Below are 21263 nucleotides of genomic sequence, written 5' to 3' on the forward strand. Positions count from 1 at the left end.
TGCATCTTATCCTTTATTGAAAAGGTCATCTTTTCCCAGTTCTTGGCTCCTTTTTTGAAAACGTATTGACCATATATCACAGATTTATTTCTAGGCTATCTCTTCTGTTTCTTTGATCTAGGTGTCTGATTTTTATGGTAGTACCATCCTGTTTTTAATTACTATACCTCTGCAATACAGTTTGAAATCAGGATGTGTAATGCCTCTGGCTTTGTTCTTCTTAAGAGTGCTTTGGAAAAGACATAAAAAAAAATTAAAAAAAAAAAGAGTGCTTTGGCTCTTTGGGGTCTTTTTTAGCTCCCCGTGTAATTGCTTTTTATATTTCTCTGAAAAATAGAGTTGGAATTTTGATAAGAATTGCATTGAATCTGTAGATTACTTTGGCAGTTTACAATTTAGCAATATTCTTGAATCCTTGAACATGGAATATCTTTCTATTTGTGTCTTCACTTTCTTTCATCAGTGTCTTCTAGTTTTCAATGTACAGATCTTTTGGCCCCGTGGTTAAATTTATTCCTTGGTATTTTGGTTTTTGATGATTTTTTTTTGAAAAAAATTTTTTTATGTCTTTTATTTATTTTGAGAGACAGAGAGAGACAGTGCGAGTAGGGGAGGGTCAGAGAGAGAGAGAGGGAGACACAAATCTGAAGCAGGTTCCAGGCTCTGGGCTAGCTTTCAGCACAGAGCCCAATGTGGGGCTCGAACCCATGAACCCTGAGATCATGATCTGAGCCGAAGCTGGACGCTCAATTGACTGAGCCACCCAAGCGCCCATGATGCTACTTTTAAATGAGATTGTTTTCTTCATTTCTCTTTCTGATATTTGTCATTAGTGTATGGAAATGCACCTGAATTTTGTGTATTTATTTTGTATCCTGCAACTTTACTGAACTTGCTTATTAATTCTAATAGTAGTTTGGTGGAGTCTTTAGGGTTTTCTCTACAGAGTATCAGGTCATCTGCAAATAGAGACTGTTTTACTTTTTTCTTTTCAGTTTGGATACTTTTATTTATCTTTCTTGCCTAAATGCTCTGGTTAGGATTCCCATTACTATGTTGAATAAAAGTGGTGAAACTGGGCATCCTTGTCTTGTTCCTAATTTTAGACAAAAAGCTTTCAGCTTTTTACCATTGAATATATTAGCTGTCTCATCTAGGGTCTTTATTATATTGAGGTACATTCTTTACCTACTTTCTAGAGAGGTTTTTTTTTTCCCATGAAAAAATACTGCATTTGTCAAATGTTCTTTCTGCATCTATTGAGATGATCATATGATTTTTATCTGTAACTTTTTTTTTTAAGTAAGCTCCAAGCCCAATGTGGGGCTTGAACTCACGACCCTGAGATCGGAAATCATATGCTCTACCAGTTAGGCCTGTCAGGCACCCCTATCTTTAACTTTTTAATGTGGGAGTATCTTTTTATTGATTTGTGGATATGCACCATCTTAGATCCCAGAAATAAATTCCATTTGTTCATGGTATATGATTCTTTTAATGTACTGTTGAATTTAGTTTGCTCATATTTTGTAGAAGATTTTTGCATCAATGTTCATTAGGGATATTGGCCTGTAATTTTCTTTTTTTGTAGTATCCTTATCTGGCTTTGGTATCAGTGTAAAATAAGTCCCTTAAACTATCTTCATTTTTTTTTCATTCTTTTCTCATTCTGCTCCTCTGACTGGTTTAATCTTACTGCCCTGTCTTTGAGTTCATTGATCCTTCCTTCTGTTTAATCTGTCTGTGTTTGAACCCCTCTAATGAGTTTTTCAGTTTCCTTACTGTACTCATTAGCTTTATGATTTCTGTTTGATACTTTCTTATATCTTCTATGATTTTGTTGATATTCTCACTTTGTTTATACAGTGCTTACCTGACCTTGGTGAGCATCTCTATGCATTATTTTAAACTATTGTGTAAATCACTTATCTCTATTTCATTAAGTTTGGTTTCTGGAGATTTATCTTTTCTTTTGTTTGGAACATATTCCCATTTCTTCACTTTCCTTAACTCACTCTGCTGGTTTCTACACACTAGATAAAACATCGATCTCTCTCAGTCTTGACAGACTGAGCCTCATCAGTTAACCTAGCTCAAGCTCCTAGCTGCCTTTCAAGCCTTTCTGATTGCTTGACCTATTGTCTTTGTTTTTAGTGGCTTCTGGTAGTTGAGGGTGTGCCAAAATTTATCAATGTCCCAAAGAGTAGGGTTGTACTCAGCATCTAGGTGCAGACTAATTAGAAGCCAGGACCTGAGGCAGCAGCTGAGAATGTATGCAGTAGAAATCCTTTCTAGGTAAAAACTAGAGATGAACATTTTTGCTGCTTCCTCTGCACCAAGCCTAGATGTGCACCTGCAGAGGAATGGAAGTTTTTCCTGTGCCCATTTAAGAATTGATTACTTGTGGGGATGCCTGGGTGGCTTAGCCAGTGAAGCATCTGACTCTTGATTTCCGCTCAGGTCAGGGTTTTGTACTTTGAAAGATCTGGCTCCATGTCAGGCTGTGTTCTGGGCCTGGAGCCTGATTGAGATTTTCTCTCCTTCTGCCCCTCTCCCCGACTCATGCTCGCTTGCTCTCAAAAAAAAAAAAAAAAAAAAAAAAAGTGATTTGTTTGCTATAGTCCTATGGGACTCATAAATGCAGGCCCTCTTGGTTTATGAAGTGGGGTGTTTTGGGGTTTTATCCCTTGGGTGAGAGCCTTAAAGGTTGGCGCTGTAGATGTGTGGTCCAAAATCTTTGCTTCTGAGGGAGAAGCTGGAACTTGAGAGTTCTTTTCCAATTGTATGGTGCTGTGCCAAGGTTGGAATTTAGAGTAAGAGTTGTCTCAGCCTTTCCTATGCATTTCATTGTAGGTATTTTCATTTACCCAATGTGAAGGAATCACTTAACTAATTTCTGGATTTTTTTTCAAAATTGCTCCATGTGTAGCTATATATTTGGTACATCTGTGGCAGGAAGGGAAGTTCAAGAACCATTTAATATATTGGTCCTTTCCTCTTTATCTATTAATGCCTTTCTTATGATATTAAAATAGCAAGTCTTCAAGCCTCATTATTAACTATTGTCGAAGTTAATTAACTGAATTTTTAAATTAAAAGTAGCCAATTTTTAAAAATCTGAAATATTTGACTCCTTAATGCTATTCTAAGCGGCAAAATTTAGAAGTATTTTCAAAGAATTCCCATATTTTAACTATATACAATCCAAGGCCTTTGATGATGTAAGTATTTTATTCTGATTTTTACTTATCTTCCTCTTCTTACTAGATAGTGTATTCTTTAAGGGCAAAGACTAGATCACATTCATCTTTATGTTTCTAGTGCCATGCTCAGTGACTGGTACATTACAGGAACTCAAAAACTATTTGCTAAATGAATGCATGTGATTTTCATAGGTAGGTTTTTTTACATTTATTATATTTATAAAAATTCCTCCTGAAACAAAAGAAATTATTTTCTTCTAGGTCTGACATTATTTTCACATAAAAAACAAAATGATAAATTATTAGTAGTAGGATTTTTTGAGGGTTGTAGATCTAGAACAAGATTAGAATTTTAATGTTTAGGGGTCAAAATAATTTGAATTATTATTCCAGAGAGTCTTTCTTACATGTTTTCTAACAAATTGAGAGTGTGGGGCGCCTGGGTGGCTCAGTCGGTTAAACCCCCGACTTCGGCTCAGGTCAGATCTCACGTTCGTGGGTTCGAGCCCCGCATTGGGCTCTGTGCTGACCCCTAACTCAGGGCCTGGAGCCTGCTTTTGGTTCTGTGTCTCCTTCTCTCTCTGCCCCTCCCCCTCTCATGCTCTGTCTCTCTCTGTATCAAAAATAAATTTAAAAAAACATTAAAAAATTAAAAAAAACAAATTGAGAGTGTGAATGAAAAATTCTTTATACATATATATGTACACACATATATATAATCGATTAAATTTTATTTTTTAGCTTCTTTACACAGATAGAAATTTTGTGATTTGTGCTCCAACTGGTTCTGGGAAAACTGTGGTGTTTGAACTAGCTATAACAAGATTGTTAATGGAAGTACCATTGCCATGGTCAAACATTAAAATTGTTTACAGTAAGTATATATTGTAAGACTGATTAATTATAATAATGAAAACCACTAAGGCAAAAGTAAGAAATAAATTCAAGTTCAAGCCATAGGAATTAATATTTTGGTTCTTCATATATTTTTAATGAAGATATATCACATTTGTTCTTGTCTGTTACATTAAATTCAAAACATATTTTCCCAGAGTTGTAAATAAAAAGTAATAGTTGAATTGAGAATTTGATATTTACATATTTCTTTTTAAAAAGGCAACAAGATGAACAATAACTTGAAACATTTTGTAATTCTAAAAATTTCCATAGGAACCTCTACTCTTCTTTCTTAGGTATACATGTTTTTTAAATTTTTCATCAAAGTAATTTGTATACATGGTTAAAAAAATAAATTATCACCAAAAGGCTTGTAATGAAGACCAATAATCTGCTTTACTTCATTCTTAGTTACAAGAATTTTTAGTTCAGTGTGGTTATTACATATCTTTAAGTAATATGCTTATATTGTTAACTTTCAATTAATAAATATTAGGCAGCACCTAGATGTATAGTTTTACTCTAATTTTATTAACCAATGTTTGTGAAAATATTTTTAAAACTGAACTGACATTCAAAGTAAATGTGTTGTAGTGGCACCAATAAAAGCCCTGTGTAGTCAGCGTTTTGATGATTGGAAAGAAAAATTTGGACCAATAGGATTGAATTGTAAAGAACTCACTGGAGATACAGTAATGGATGACCTATTTGAGATTCAGCATGCTCATATTATTATGACAACTCCAGTAGGTGTTATTTATACTCTATTATTTTGGTTTATTAGAAAATATATGTTTCTCTTCACCAAGAATAAAATTGAAAAGAAAATACAAAGTAGAAAAATATATATGCAATGTAAAAGAAACAAAAAGTACTAGTGTTCAGATTATATAAAGAATACTTACTAATCAGTAGTAAAAGAAAAATTACCAAATGGGAAAAATAGGCAAAAGATATTAATATGCAGTTTGTTATTGAGGATAATTTATAATGATACTTTTTGCTCGCATTCTTTATTCCATGTATTATGTATTGGAGAGGGATGAGCTTGGGAGGGCTTAAAAAAGGCAATTAGACTGTATTTTGGATATTTTTGGTTTAACTTAAAAATAAATGGGGGTTTAGTTTTTTAAGCACTTGTAAGACTATCAAAATCCTTTAAAATGTTTGCAAGTAATCTTTACAATTTTTTCATGATATTTTTAAGAACTAAAAGTTTGAACATAAATATTGCCCATGATTTATATCATGTTAAAATTTTTATTGATATCTTAATTTTTATTATAATTCTTCATCATGTTAAGCCACTTACATTTTTTTTTCCTAGGAAAAATGGGATAGCATGACTAGAAAATGGAGAGACAATTCTTTGGTCCAGCTGGTTAGACTGTTTCTCATTGATGAGGTAGTGAACACATTACTCACTTTTAGAGATAAAGGTAAAATGCTGATCAGAGTAGATAGAAAGAAACAAGACATTTTCAACTGAACTATATGTATGTTTTATCCCTTCAAGTGGAAAAGCTTATTTTCTTAAGGAAGAGTGCTAATATTACTATGGATTTTAGTTGATTAATTCATTTTTCATTTTTATAGTCAATCATATTTCATTGATTTCTTTCTTAGGTACATGTTGTAAAAGATGAAAATCGTGGACCAACTCTTGAAGTTGTAGTCAGCAGAATGAAAACTGTACAGTTTTTATCTCCTGCTTCAGAAAATAGCAGCACAATTATTCCAATGAGATTTGTAGCTGTATCTGCAACAATTCCAAATGCTGAGGATGTAAGTTAGAATTTTAGTCTACAGTTTTTTTTAATCACTGGCAAAATATTTTGTCATTTTAATCTTAGAGGAGATTTTTTCCTGAAAATTTCAGAAACAATTTAGTAGGAAAGTATGCTGTGGAAAGTTATGGCTATATCTCATCGGTCTGGCAGTATTAGGCCTTAATATTTGGTTGATTTGTTTAATAAAACATTTTTGGTATGTCTTGTTTACTAATATCTAAGGGTCTTGGTTTTTATGAGTTTTCAAATGCCTCATAATAACTTGACTAAAAACTTGTTATGGTTGTTCTAATCAGCTGACTCTCGTTGAATAGCATAGTACAGTAGAGAATACAAATAATTGCTTAAGTGATTACTACCCATCTTTCTACATTCCATGTGATTGGCATTATGGTAAGCACTAATGATAGATAAAAAAGTGAAAATATATAGACTCCGAACTTGAGGAGGAGCTTGTGGTTGATGGGGTTCACTGGTAAAAAAAATAATTGTATGCCGTATTATACTTGCTATAATGAATATATGTCCTAATTTTTTCCCTCAATCTTTGGAGAAACTTCTTGAAAAATAGTAATTGTTTCTTACTCTTATTTATTCTCAGCTTACTATAGTATGACTTTTTCTCCCACTACTTAGAAATTAGACAACTGTTCTCATGTTGTCTAATACAATGGAAAATTTTGTCTCTATATTTAATTTGGCACACTTAAGCATTTTCTTGTTCTTAAATTGACAACTTGTTTTGCTCATGTTCAAGAATAATAGACAAAATTTTTAAGTATATGTAATCAACAGAAACCCAGTGTTTGTCATTCCAGACATCTAGGTAGAATCTTAATGTGCATGCTCTTTTATGACTTGCAAGTCATCTATAGCCTTTTCCATGTCATTACATATTCTTTTTTTTTTTTTAATTTTTAATGTGTATTTTTGAGAGAGAGAGAGCAAGAGACAGAGTGTGAGCAGGGGAGGAGCAGAGAGAGAGGGAGACACAGAATCTGAAGCAGGCTCTAGGTTCCAGGTTGTCAGACAGAGCCCGATATAGGGCTCACACACTGTGAGATCATGTCCTAAGCTGAAGTCGGATGCTTAACCAACTGAGCCATCCAGGCACCCCTAAATATTCTTTTTTAATATAATTTTTGTGGTTTTATTGTAATTTATTTATCTACTTTCAATGATGGAAGATTATTTCCATTCTTGCTATTGTAAATGGTGCTAAAATTAATATATCTTTGAAAACATTTTCTAGGATGAACTTCTAGAGTAGAATAACTGAGTGAAAGGATATATATAAAACTCTAAGGACATAGTGCTTTCAATAAATGGTACAATCATTTGTATTTCCACCATCAGCCATTTCTCTTTTCTAGCACTGTATAATGTAACTATTATTACATTTAAATAGTTGTCACACTTCTTGTTTAAAACTTATTTTACGGGGCGCCTGGGTGGCTCAGTCGGTTGAGTGTCCGGATTCGGCTCAGGTCAGATCTCGTGGTTCGTGGGTTTGAGCACTGCGTTGGGCTCTGTGCTGACTGCTAGCTCGGAGCCTGGAGCCTGTTTCTGATTCTGTATCTCCCTCTCTCTGACCCTCCCCTGCTCACACTGTCTCTCAAAAATAAATAAGAAGCATTAAAAAAAATTACAACTTATTTTACTTTAAAATTTCATACTGCTTTGATTTTTACTGAAGTAAATATTTTAAAAATATTAATTAATTAGGTTGTTTTTTGCAGTTTGCCAGGTCATGTTCTTGACCCTTTTTCCACATTGGAGGAATAAACTTGTTGATTTGTAAAGAGTCATTAAATATTAGTACTCTGTAATTCTTGGAATTCTTTCGCCCTTTGTGTTAATCATTACATCTGTAATGCTACTTTTCTGTCTCTTTGTACAAATCCTCTTCCTCAATTTTCTCCTAAATTAGTGTCTTTACTCTTTTCCTTCTGCTCCTTTCAAATTAAATTCTGTGTGATTTGCACCCATGATAGCCTTGGAAATGTTTTTATATTTCCTTCCTATGCAACTACAAATTCATTAATCCATCTTCCTGTCAAAGCAGTGGTCAGTTTCAGAAAAGGGCATGAAGTCTGATTACTAACCATGTTATGTGAAGATGAGGTTTGGTCACAGTAGCCCCAGAAAATAACTAGTGACTTCAGCATTGAGTCTGAAATGTGCTTTTGGCATTGCCATTTCTCGAGTATTTATTTACTCTTTGTTTAAAAATTATCAGCCCTTGCCAGTCTAAGCCAACTATTACTTTGGTACTCTTTGGCTGTTATTTAGCACAACTCAAAAGATATATCACCCATATCAAGGCATAGTTCTGAAAAACAGGAAAGTTATAATGATAGTGAGAAATTCAGTTTCTCTGCTGAAATCAATTTTGATTTTATTTTAGACTCTTAGGAAGGAAAATAAAACAATATAATTATAATTAATTGGGAATTTACCATAGTGAAAAGGGGTTATAATCTTAAAATACTGCTGATGATAATATTTACCAGTATAGCAATTGAGTAGTGTCAATGGAACATGTAATACTGAAAAAGACTACTTGATTACATATTTTTATCCTTGACTTTAAGGTATTCTATTATTCGGTTATTTTTAGCCATAAAACTTGACTAATGTATGTTTCTGTTATTTAAAGATTGCAGAATGGCTTTCAAATGATGAAAGACCTGCTATATGTCTGAAAATGGATGAGAGACATCGGCCAGTGAAACTTCGAAAAGTGGTCCTTGGATTTCCCTGCAGTAGTAACCGAACTGAATTTAAGTTTGATTTAACCCTCAACTACAAAATTGCCAGCGTTATACAAACATACTCTGATCAGAAACCCACACTTGTGGTATGGAATGTTAGTTGCTTGTTTTTGAGTATAGTGTTCAGTTTTTAATATGGTTAATCTAAGAATTATTCATTTGTTTTCAGTTTTGTGCAACCAGGAAAGGTGTGCAACAGGCTGCTTTGGTTCTTGTGAAAGATGCTAAATTTACTATGGCTGTGGAACAGAAGCAGAGGTATGTCTGTATTTTTTTTTTTTTTAATTGAAGGTAGAAAGACTTTTTGGGATGACCTTGATGAGATAAGAAATCTGGGTTCGTTCCTTAACCTTTTGCAGTTAGTCAACCTCTCTATGTCGCAGTTTCCTTATCTATAAAACAAAGAGAATAGTAATTTGGAAGATTAAGTGAGAGATTGAATCTTAGTGACACTATGCTCTTGTCCTCGTTATTTCATAGCCAGGTTTCTCAAAAGATTATTCATGTTTTTTTTTTTTACGCACTTTTAGTTCAGCATCTTTTGTAGTCTTTCAATAAAGCTAATCTTGTTGATCTCTCAGGAACCTCTAAAATATTTGGTCCCTCCCACCTTATTTAAAAACTCTGGACTCTGTGCTTTCAAGATCATCCTCTATCAGATTTTTTCCTACTTTTGCTGGCTGCTCATTCTCAGTCTTCTTTTCACCTCTTCTAGTCTACTCTTAAATGTTGTCTAGAGGTTCTATCCAAGGTTCATTCTTTCGAATTCCACATTCCTGGGTATTTGTATCTATCACGTGGGATCAGAGAATATATATACACTCATATTTATATATTTCTGTGAATTCCCAAATTACAGCTTCAACCCAGATCTCCATTCTGAGTTCCAGGTCTATAGTCCATGCCTAACTTACATCTCCAGTTGCATATCTATGGTCATCTCAAACTATTAGAAACTAATAGTTATTCAAACTAAGGAGGTGGCAGTGTTGAAGGAGGTAAAATTATATATTTGACATATTTAGAAGTAAGAATCAACAGGACTTGGTAATTGATTGCCTGTGTGGAGGAAGGTAAGGGAGATTACTGCCATGAGCAACCAGGGAGTACTGCATAGTTCAGCTGGGAAACACTGGAGGAGGACTTGGTTTGAGAGAAACAACCATGATTCCATTTTAGATATACTGAATAAAAAGGAATGGAATGCCATTTGAGTTGGTGTAGACCAGGGAAAGAGACTAATCTTCACCTCGGTTCACTTTTAACTACTCATATTCTAACAATTCCTACAAGACTTGTTTTTGTCCATCAAACCCCAGATTCTGTTATTAAGGTTTCTACGTCTTTCTAACATCCCCAGCTATTTTGCACTGTGGTTTCTTTAGCTTTTTATTAAATAATTTTGCTTCCTTTTAAAAATGTTTATTAAAAATATTTTTTAGTGTTTATTATTTTTTTTAATTTTTATTTATTTATTTTTTAATAGTTTATTTTCAAACTGGTTTCCATAATACACCCAGGGCTTGTCCCTCACAAGTGCCCCCCACCATGACCGTCACCCCCTTCCTTCCCTCCCCCTCCCCCTTCAGTCCATGGTTCGTTTTCAGTATTCAGTAGTCTTTCATGATTTGTGTCCCTCACTCTCCCCAGCTCTTTCCCCCTTCCTCTCCCTATGGTCCTCTGTTAGGTTTCTCCTGTTAGATCTATGCATGCAAACATATGGTATTTGTCCTTCTCCGCCTGACTTATTTCACTTAGCATGAAACCCTTGAGTATTTATTTGTTTTTGAGAGAGAGAGAAAGAGACAGTGTGAATGGGTGAGGGGCAGAGAGGGAGAATCCGAAGCAGCCTCCAGACTCTGAGCTGTTAGCACAGAGCCTGATGTGGGGCTCGAACTTACGAACCGTGAAATCAAGACCTGAGCTGAAGTCAGAAGCTTAACCCACAGAGCCACCAGGTGCCCCTGTTTGTTTATTTATTTATTTATTTATTTGAGAAAGAGAGAAGAGAAAACAAAAATGAGAGTGGTGGAAGGGCAGAGAGAAAGGGAAAGAGAGAATCCAAAGCAGGTTCTGCACTGGCAGCACAGAGCCCAACATGGGGCTCGAACTCATGATCTGTGAGATCATGACCTGATCCAAAATCAAGAATTGGAAGCTTAACCAACTGAACCACTCAGGCAACCCAAATACTTTTTCTGTTGTAGCATACATTCAAATATCAAAACATTTCTGTATTTTGAATTTTTTTTTTTTTTTTTGAGAGACACACAGAGACCACACGATCAGGGGAGGGTCAGAGAGAGAGAGGGAGATACAGAATCGGAAGCAGGCTCCAGGCTCTGAGCTAGCTGTCAGCACAGAGCCCGATGCGGGGCTGGAACCCATGAACCATGAGATCATGACCTGAGCCGAAGTCAGACGCTTAACTGACTAAGCCACCCAGGCGCCCCATGAAATTTCTTAATTAACTTCAGGCAGTTAATTGGTAAATCTAGTTGGGTGTGTGGCTGTCAAGCAGTGAGGCTTATTTTCTTGGTCCAAAACTAACTTTGAAGGAAATTTTTTAAATTTATAGAATTTTTTTGTGTAATGGTGGCACCATTAATATGAAATGACTGTATAGCCTCCTAAGATGAATACTTATAATTAGCATTTTGGACCTGAACCTATTTATAGGAGTAAGGAACTGAAATAGTTAACCTCTAAGCATTCTTAAAACTAATTTCCATTCCATCCTCTCCCTTTTCCTCTGTTGTCTGCTGCATACAAATGAGCTAATTTTGTTTCTGATAATCTTTTTCTTATATAGAAGCCTGTATCATACTTCTTTTCTCATTTCCCACTCTTACCAAGTAACTCAAGGAAAATGTCTCTTATCTTTCAGTTCTTTCTTTACTCTTTGTCTCTCCTCCTTTTTCTTTACTCCCCTTTTTTTAATTTCTGTTTTTTTCAGGAATGAAATGGTAGTACCAGAAACAGCATGAATTTAGTGACCATAATTGGGATTGCAATGCTGCCACTATACTAGCAGTGTACCATTAGGCACATCTCTACATTTCAGTTTCTTAATCAGTCTCAATTTCTTAATATGGGAATCAACTGTCTGTAATGTTATTATGAGAATTAAGTAAAGCACCATTTTTGAGGCATGTAACAGCGTATAGCCCAGAGTTTGTGCTTAATACCAACATGTCTTTTCCTCTTGCCTTCTCTTCATTACATTATGAATCCTTAAAACAATTGTGAATGTTATATTAAAAATAATGCATGCTGATGTCATATCTGTAGCAATGAAATGGAAAAACACAAATTTGGTGGTTCTTAGACATAAATAAGAACTAAGCCTACTAACCTCCAAAATCTTCTAAGGTACCCATAATTCCTTTTCAGATTGTCAAGAGACTCTCTTAACTTCCTCTTGTCTTGATTTAACCAAGTTTTCTTACTTTCATATCTTATAACACAATGAACAGATATTTCTTATTTTTATCTTTTTTTTGGCTTGCTTACTAGTAATATAGTAGAGATTTAAAAATTGTTACTCCCTGTGAATATTTTTCAGGCATATTATGAGAATAGATTTATATTCTAATCCATGAATGTAATCATCATTTATATATTTTTTCTGGTGGAAAATGAGTTTTCCAAATTCCTAATCTAAAATGAGCTTCAGTAGTACAGCTGATAAAATAGGGCTGCTTCTTCTTCTTTTCCTTTTTTTTTTTTTAAAAATTTGTACCCTTTTGTCAACCCCTTCCTATTTCCTTTAACTTCAACCTCTGGCAACCACTTTTCTACTCTATTTCTGAGTTGCATTTTTTTTTTTTTTTTTAAGATTTCACATGGAAGTGATACTATGCAGTAATTGCCTTTCTTTTTTTGGCTAATTTCACTTAGCACAATGCCCTCTAGCTTCATCCATTTTGTCAAAAAAGGCAGAATCTCCTTTTTTAAGGCTGAATTATATTTGTGTGTGTGTGTGTGTGTGTGTGTGTGTGTGTGTGTGTGTATCAAATGTTCACTGTCCATTTGTGTGAGACACTTGTTTGTCTGTCTTGGTTATTGTAAATAGTGTTGCAGTGAACATAGGAGTATGGATATCTCTTTGAGATACTGATTTTGTTTCCTCTGGATATAATCCAGATGTGGAATTGCTGGATGATGTGGTAGTTCTAGTTTTAGTTTTTTGAGGAATCTTCTTACTGTTTTCCACAGTGGCATTACTAGTTTACTATTCCCGCCAACAGTGCACAAGGGCTTTTTATCTACATCCTCTACATTTGTTATCTCCTGTCATTTTGATACTAGCCATTCTAACAGGTGATATCTCATTATAGTTTTGATTTGTATTTAATCCTGATGATTAATAATGTTGGGCACCTTTTCATGTATTGTTGGCCATTTGTGTCTTTTCTGAAGAAATGTCCATTTAGGTCCTTTGCCCATTTTTAAATTGTTCTTTGGTTTTTGTTTTGTTTTGCTAAGTTGTAAATTTAAGGACATCTGAGTATGAAAGGTAGATATTTTCTACTTCTTGGGGCACCTGGGTGAGTTAGGTGGTTAAGCATCTGGCTCTTGATTTGGACTTGGGTAATGATCTCGCAGTTTGTGGGATTGAGCCCTCTATTGGGCTCTTCACTGACAGTCCAGAGCCTGCTTGGGATTCTGCATCTCCCTTTCTCTCTACCCCTACCCTCCTTTAAAAAATAAATAAACATTTAGATATTCTCTACTTCTTAAAGGTGATTTTCAAATAATGATATTATGAGAATATTTTGATATCTGTATCTTCAAAATGATTAATAAACAATTTTTATATTAGTGAATAATTCTTAATAATTATATGGTATTTTTAAAATAGGTTACAGAAGTGTGCATATTCCATAAGAGATTCAAAACTGAGAGGTACGTTTAGAGATTATTTTTGAATTGCATTTTCAGCTCTAGATAAAAGGAGTCAATTGTTAATGCAATATAAAAGTGTATAACAGATTATATATTTCTATTATAGATGTCTTAATACATGGTGTTGCTTATCATCATGCTGGTCTGGAGCTGTCAGATAGAAAAGTAGTTGAAGGAGCTTTCACTGTTGGAGATCTACCAGTTCTTTGTAAGTAAACCAAATTCTTGTGGCTATTATAAGAAATTTTGGAAAACTATTTATTAAGAGAAAAAAAGAAAAAGCTTAAGTATTCTGACTTATTTCTACTTTACTTCCAAGACTCTAAAATTATGTAACTACCCATGCATACACATGCTACGGTAAACTTTTTGACAGTTTTAGTTACCATGTTACTGAACATAGTGCTATTTGAAAAGTAAGAATCTAATTATTTTTAGATGTGTTATTATTTTGCATTATTGTATTCTTTTTCTCTTTGTTTTTCCTAAATTCCCTATGTATGAGTTTTTATTACGTTTATAAGAATATAAATGTAATAGTAGAATTATCATATTAATGTATTTTGTATTAATTTAATGTCATAATATGAATATTTTATAAGAAGATGTCTACCTGAAGCAATAAAGTTATAAAGCTTGAAAATATTATTTTTTAATCCAATGCAGTTACTACCAGTACTTTAGCTATGGGAGTAAATTTGCCTGCTCACCTAGTAGTTATAAAATCTACAATGCATTATGTTGGAGGAATGTTTGAAGAGTACAGTGAAACAGATATTCTACAGATGATTGGTAGAGCTGGCCGACCTCAAGTAAGTGACAATATTTTATTTTTGTAACTTGTTTTAAAACAAGGTAAAAAGCAAATACTCTTTTTGTGTAGTTTTTGTTAAACAGGAGATTGACATTTCATATTTAGATTAAGTTTAAAATAAATGTAATGGAAAATCTACTTTAATAGAAGTAAAACAAGTCTCACCGAAGGAGACATACTGCCTCTACTCCCTCTAAATTTCCATTGACTGATAGTTGGTTTTATGAATGTATATATGCTGTTAATGATTTTTTTGGTTTTGAGGGTTTTTTAATTTTTTGTTCGAATGGGGATGCTATTTGCATTTTAGATGGGAAAGTGTTTCATTATGTAGGACTGTCATAAATTGCAGGATATGTAGCATCCTTGAGTCTTAGTGCAAAATGCCAATAGTGGTCCCCAGGTATTATGACAATTAAAAATTGGCCCATATATATTACAAAACATGTCCTACTCTTACAAATACTTGTAAGAGTATAGGTAGTCAGGGAACATTTAGGAAAAATAACTTTTCAAAGAATATCAAAATACTGTTCTCCAAATCCATGACTTTTATAGGATTAATTAGATTCTATGTAAAGTACACCAAATCTTACAACTTTTATCCAGTTACCTGTTTGTTTTGCTTTTACCATTGCCAAAATTATATTACATTGAAACCAAGTGATAGTTTTGCATCTAGTTTTAAATTAAATTTTCAGTGGACATTCAAATTCAGAAGCATTTTTAAGGCCTTTTTCACCTGTTGTTTAAGACAGAGACTGTTTAATATAAAATAAAATTCATGAATTATTGAAGAGGACTGGTACCAACATGTACCCTATTTTACTACATTTCTCTATGTGTCTGTGTGTGTGTGTGTGTGTGTGTGCTTTATTCCAGTTTGACACTACAGCTACTGCAGTTATTATGACTCGGTTAAGTACAAAAGAGAAGTATATTCAGATGTTAGCTTGTAGTGACGCTGTAGAAAGCAGGTAATACAGAAAATATTCTAAAAAGATGTTAATATAGCCTATATTTTTCCTTTCACATATTAAAAGGAAATTTGAACAGGAGATTTTCTAAGGCCATGTTCTTGACATTTTTCAATAATCTAAGTAGAAAGTTTGTATCCTTTTAAGAAACTGAGTAGTAAAAAAAAAAAAAAAACACATAATTTTTTTATCCAGTAGTTTCTTAGCATGTGGTAGCATGTATCTTTGTTATAAAAAGCCATATTAGTAGTAAGAGAAAGACTATAATTTTCACATCTCCTTACATCTTTAAAATTTGTTTAATCATAGAGAGGCAATCTGAGACCTTTTAATAAAGTACATAATTTTAATACTCTGGGAGACAATTCACTCCTTACTCTTTTTTAAGTAATGTCTTCTGGAGCTATGCAGTAGAGAAAAATCTAAAATTTCTCTTACTGTTTAATACATTTGTTAAGGTTTTCTCTTATATTTTTAAAGTTATCTTTCATGATTTTTTAATATAGCAATGAGTATATTATTCAATTATATTCAATTGTATTACTGAATTATTAAAAATATTATTGAAGTTTAAAAAGGTAAGGGTTTTGGCATTGAAATACATATTACTAATGCAAAGTATTTTTTTTTCCTGTTAGTTTACACAGACATCTTATTGAACATTTAAATGCAGAGATAGTGTTGCATACCATCACAGATGTGAATATTGCTTTGGAATGGATACGATCAACTTTGCTTTATATCAGAGCTTTGAAAAATCCATCTCATTATGGTTTGTTACTTTGATTTGAAAAAGTAGTAAATTATTGAAGCCGGATAGTTCTATATTTATACTACTAGGTATACTTTTGGATCACCAAATAGATTATAGACACTAATAGGTAACAAGCAAAAAGTAATAACATTCAGAAATACATTTAGTGGCGAGTAGACAAATGTGAGAAATATTTATCTGTTAGGCTTCTAGTCTTTTAATGAGGTTTGAAATCAGCACCATTAAAAATAGATCTTTTAGAAAAAAATTACCTCGAATAAAAACAAAAATGCCTAAAATTATTATTAAAAATTAAAATAAAAATTCTTGAATTTTGTCTGAACTAGTGTTCAAATCAAAGTGTATAGTGCTGCTGTTACTGCTGCAATTTGTGTCCTGCTTCTAAAGCTAACATTCATGTGGTTATATTGCTTCCAGAGAGTTCTTCACATGGTACAGATTAGAAAGTAAAAATACTTACAGTTGCTGAATATCAACTAAAACCTGACTTGTTAACAATACTATTCTAATGCACACAGGTTTAAAACTTTACAATCTCCTACCTTTCCTTTTATTTGTGTCTTCTGTAATTTCTTTCCTCAATATCTTGTGGTTTTCAGAGTAGAGATCCTTAATTAAATATATTCCTATTTCTAAGTTAAAAAAAATCCAAAGACAAAAACAAAAAACTTTAAGACCTCCAAGAGAAAAAAGTACAGCATGCTTGGTCATGGTTATAAAATAAGCAAAAGATAGCCAATTGATATTGAAAGGATTTTACAACGGTGTTATTTTCTCTATATAGTTAAGCCTTTAACTCATTGAGCTGTTTCTTTCCCAATTTAAGATTTAGTTAGATTACTCTTTTCTAGTTAACCAGGTATAAACTAAGCCTATAAAGATGAGTTAAATCCTTTCTATTTTTACGAATCTTCGTAACTTATTTAGGTTTTGCATCTGGATTGAACAAAGATGGAATTGAAGCAAAATTACAAGGTTAGATGCATTTCCTTATAAAAAATATATTTCCCAAAGTTTAATGAAAGTAAGAATGCTCATTGGTAAATTATTTTTTAAAAAAGTAAAGTTGTTTCCTCCAGAAAAAAATCAACTATTTCTTTTTCACATGCAAATAAAATTTAGCACGTGTACTTTTTTTCTGAATTACTTTATTCTATCAGAATATCTTTCTTTGTATAATATGTTAACTTGGTTTGTTTTTATTTTTAAGATGATCCTCGACTTTGAAAATATTGGTTGTATATATACAACTCTTCATTTTTTTCTTTTCTAGTTTAATTTTAATTGAAAATATAAGCCTACCTTGATTATGGGCTTCTTATCCTAATCTGTGCTACTGGTATATTCCCATGAAATCCTAGCTTCATTCTTTAATCACTCAATACTTCATGATCTCTTTTTTCTTTTTTTTTTTTTTAATGTTTTGTTTATTTTTGAGAGAGAAAGAGAGACAGCATGAGCAAAGGAAGGTCAGAGAGAGAGGGAAGGCACAGAATCTGAAGACAGTTTCCAGGCTCTGAGCTAGCTGTCAGCACAGAGCCTGACGCCGGGCTGGAACCCACGAACCGTGAGATCATGACCTGAACTGAAGTCAGATGCTTAACCGACTGAGCCACCCAGGCACCCCCTTCTTTTCAGATATCAAAAGATAGTGGAAGATTTATTAAGATTAGAAATTGTTACCTCTTCATTGTATTGAGGCTCTCTTACAGTAAAAGAAAAAATGTTAGATTCACTAAAAATATTTAGCCATTTTTGGGGTATCTCACTGGCTCAGTCAGTAGAGCATGTATCTCCTGATCTTAGTGTTGTGAGCTCAAGCCCCAGAGCTTCATGGTAGGTACAAAGATTACTTTAAGAAAACAAAAGGATCAAGGAGTAGATATTTATCTACAAAGCAACGTGCTAGTCTGGACCCTTGCTTGATGTAAATCTAAAAATATTTATCCAACTTTATTCTTTACTTGGATATACACAGATGGCATATTAAAATGCAGAGATAAGAATGAAGCAGTAAAACTGTCTTGATTAAGGAAGAAATGTATTAAATATATTCCTAAGCCTGGGTGACTTAGTCAGTTAGGTATCTGACTTTAACTTAGGTTATGATCTCACATTTCGTGAGTTCAAGCCCCACATCACTCTGTGCTGACAGCTCAGAGCCTGGAGCCTGCTTCGGATTCTGTTTCCCTCTCTCTGCCCTTCCCCCATTTGCCCTCTTTCTCTCTAACTTTCAAAAATAAGCATTAAAATTTTTTAAATAAACATATTGTTGAACCAAGGTGATAAGCAATAGCATATATTCATATTGGTGCTGTTGAGAAACAGATCTATAAAATAGTTATATTGTCCTTTATTTATTGGCCAATTTTGTAGTGGAGTTTTTTAAAGCATATATTTTTATCATAATGAACACAAGAAATCAGAGATAGTCCAAGAAATGTCTTGCTGTATTTTGACAATTATAATTTAATTAAGTTTAATTTAGTTTAAGTAAGCCTTAATTTAACTTTGTTAAATTAGTAGAAACACAGTTTATATTTGCCTTATCTTTAGTCATAGGGTCATAGGATACCTAAGTTTGCTTATAAAGAATAGCCAAGTTTATTATATAACTGAATGTAATTTTTTGGTATCCTTGGAGATCTGCATTAAATCTCTTAGGAAGGATCCTATGTTTTCCTACATTTGTTATATTTTCTTGCTCTTCATTCTCCAGTAGCTCCCTCATCACTCTTAGAATAAAATGCAGACTTTCACCAGAGCCCACAAATCCTTCTTGATATCTCACTGCCTGTTTCTCTGACTTTATATCTTGTCACTTTCCCCCTCCTTCACTGGGTCTCTTGCTGTTCCTTAAAAACACCAAGCTTATTTCCACAGAGTCCTTGCACTCTGTTCCTTATTTCTAGAACACTTCTCATATATTTTATTTGGTCTGCACCTTCATTTCATTCAGATCTTTGATCAAATATCAACTCTGCAGAGGCCTTCCTAGGCTACCTTATTTAAATCTACCTTTTCAGAGAGAATGGTAAAACAATTTCCATGCTGTTATTGCTGTTTTCCTATTGTTGGAAAGTTGATTATTTTTATGTTGAAACTTAGGATGACTTTATCCTTACTATATCAGATACATTATATAGCTTTATATTGAACATACATATAAGCTTTAGTTAAAAGCTTAAAAAAATTCTAGGTCCTTACTCTAAGCTTTATATTCTTTCATAGTACGATTTAATACCTGAAACCGTATTATTATTAAATTGTGTACTGATTATTTTCTTCTATAAAATGTAAGTTCTTTAGAGAAGGAACCTTGTCTTGTTCACTACTTTAAACCTAAATCTTAGAATAGTATTCTCAGTATTTAATATAGTAAGCATTCTTCTTTGATTAACTTACTGAAAGTTAATAGTGAGTAATTAAGAAAATTAGGAAAGACTTCAAAGCCTTACTCAACCACATACTTCAAACTGTCAAGCTGACTAAGCAGTGTTGCTTAAACTAAGTATTTCTCAAAGAATTTTTGCCTTCGAAGGGCTGTGTTTTTGTGAGTGGCTACTCTGTTTAAGATTGATCAGGTTATGGTGTTCCCACTCTCTGCTCTGAACTACCTCCACTCTTCTGAGCTTTATAGCCTGGAACAATGAGAGCACTGTAAACAGCAAGCTACTATAATTGCTCTGATCTTCATTCATCAATGAGAGTGAACTTGCATTACTTCCTGTTGAAAAGTTCCTTCCAGGTAGCAAGAGTGGCATTTTAGAGATGCCAACATAAGTACTAAATGCATCGGCTGAAATAGTCACAGGTGGTTGCCTCAAAAAAGTGGCAAGCTCAGAGGAGGCAAAAGACTAGTGTTTTTTGAACAATCTTTGTAGATCTGTTTGACTCTTCCTACTATGTGTATATATATATCTTTAATAAAAGTTTTAAAAAAAGAAAAAAAGAAAACCATGCCATATTGGAAGTGAGACAGAGAGAATGGTTACATAGACCCAGAGCAAGTAACCTGGCTTGTTTCTTTGTTTCCTAGCTTGTATATCAAATACTATTAATACCTACCTCATTGTGTTATTTTGAGAATTAAATGAAGAAATAAAAATTTCCTATTAAAATTAAAAGTTCCAAGTTGTAAATGTTATTTCATCACTTACTATTATTTTGATTATTGTTACTGTTAGAAAGTCTTTTTAGCCTATTAGCTGGCTCTTTTATTTAATGAGGTTTTTTCTTACCACTTGAGTAGAGACTACAGTTTTTCCCACAGCAAATATACAGAAACAACTTTAGCATATTTAGTCATAAATTCTATTTTGTGCCACTCCCTTACCTTACTAAAATAAAAATGTTTCTTCTTACTGAACAGAATTATGTTTGAAGAATCTGAATGATTTATCATCTCTGGACTTGATTAGGATGGATGAAGATGTTAATTTCAAACCAACTGGTAATTTTTCCATCAGTTAGTAAATTTAACAGTTGCTAAAAACTAAATTTTAAAATATGTTATAAAATTTAGATGATGCAAAAATTAAATTGTGATCTCAGTTGTTAACAGAGTATCATCATTGTTAGCATGGTCTATTTATACTCTATAATTTATTTATAAAATTATAGAGCTTTTTTTTTTGGCAGGCACAGACTTTGTCTTCACTGATTCTGGTGACATTTGGGAGAAAGTTGAAATGCTCAAATTTATGGTTCACTTCAAATCTCTTACAACTCTTGTAGATACCCCCTTTTGCCACTTCTTAATTATTCAAACAGTGGTTTATATAGATGGTTACTTAGGGTCCTTTTTTCTCTGTCATTCTTTTTCATTATATTTGGAGTATAATAGAAGAGAGAGAATAATTTGTTTTTAGATGTTTCTTACAGGAAATAGTGACTTCATTATTTCAAATTATTTATATAAGAATTAATTCTGGGAAGTATAGAAAAGTTTTAAAAAATTAGAATCCTACTATTAACATTTAACATGTATCTTTCCATTTTTAATGCATTTTTACACATTTGCAACCCATAGTTTAGAAATGTATGACTTTGTATCACTTTGTTACTTGTATTTAACATCAAGTTAAGTTTTAAATTTTTTTCTTTATCTCTTTTTTTTTTTTTT

The 21263-nt window shown here is 33.0% G+C and overlaps 1 protein-coding gene across 1 annotated transcript in view; it reads left to right on the forward strand.

The window, feature by feature from the left end:
- The window catches only part of HFM1 (helicase for meiosis 1), a 94111-nt gene that overhangs the window by 22918 nt on the left and 49930 nt on the right, over positions 1–21263 (forward strand). Inside the window, exons 7-20 of the mRNA XM_029948886.1 lie at positions 3151–3221; positions 3945–4077; positions 4695–4846; positions 5428–5505; positions 5727–5885; positions 8550–8750; positions 8834–8922; positions 13529–13572; positions 13679–13780; positions 14239–14384; positions 15269–15363; positions 16002–16135; positions 17066–17113; positions 20511–20591. Of these exons, the coding sequence (XP_029804746.1) occupies positions 3151–3221; positions 3945–4077; positions 4695–4846; positions 5428–5505; positions 5727–5885; positions 8550–8750; positions 8834–8922; positions 13529–13572; positions 13679–13780; positions 14239–14384; positions 15269–15363; positions 16002–16135; positions 17066–17113; positions 20511–20591 (1533 nt within the window). The remainder of the gene's footprint in view (positions 1–3150; positions 3222–3944; positions 4078–4694; positions 4847–5427; positions 5506–5726; positions 5886–8549; positions 8751–8833; positions 8923–13528; positions 13573–13678; positions 13781–14238; positions 14385–15268; positions 15364–16001; positions 16136–17065; positions 17114–20510; positions 20592–21263) is intronic.

The sequence above is a fragment of the Suricata suricatta genome, chromosome 8 (genome assembly GCF_006229205.1).
Source record: "Suricata suricatta isolate VVHF042 chromosome 8, meerkat_22Aug2017_6uvM2_HiC, whole genome shotgun sequence".
Classification (NCBI taxonomy): Eukaryota; Metazoa; Chordata; class Mammalia; order Carnivora; family Herpestidae; genus Suricata; species Suricata suricatta.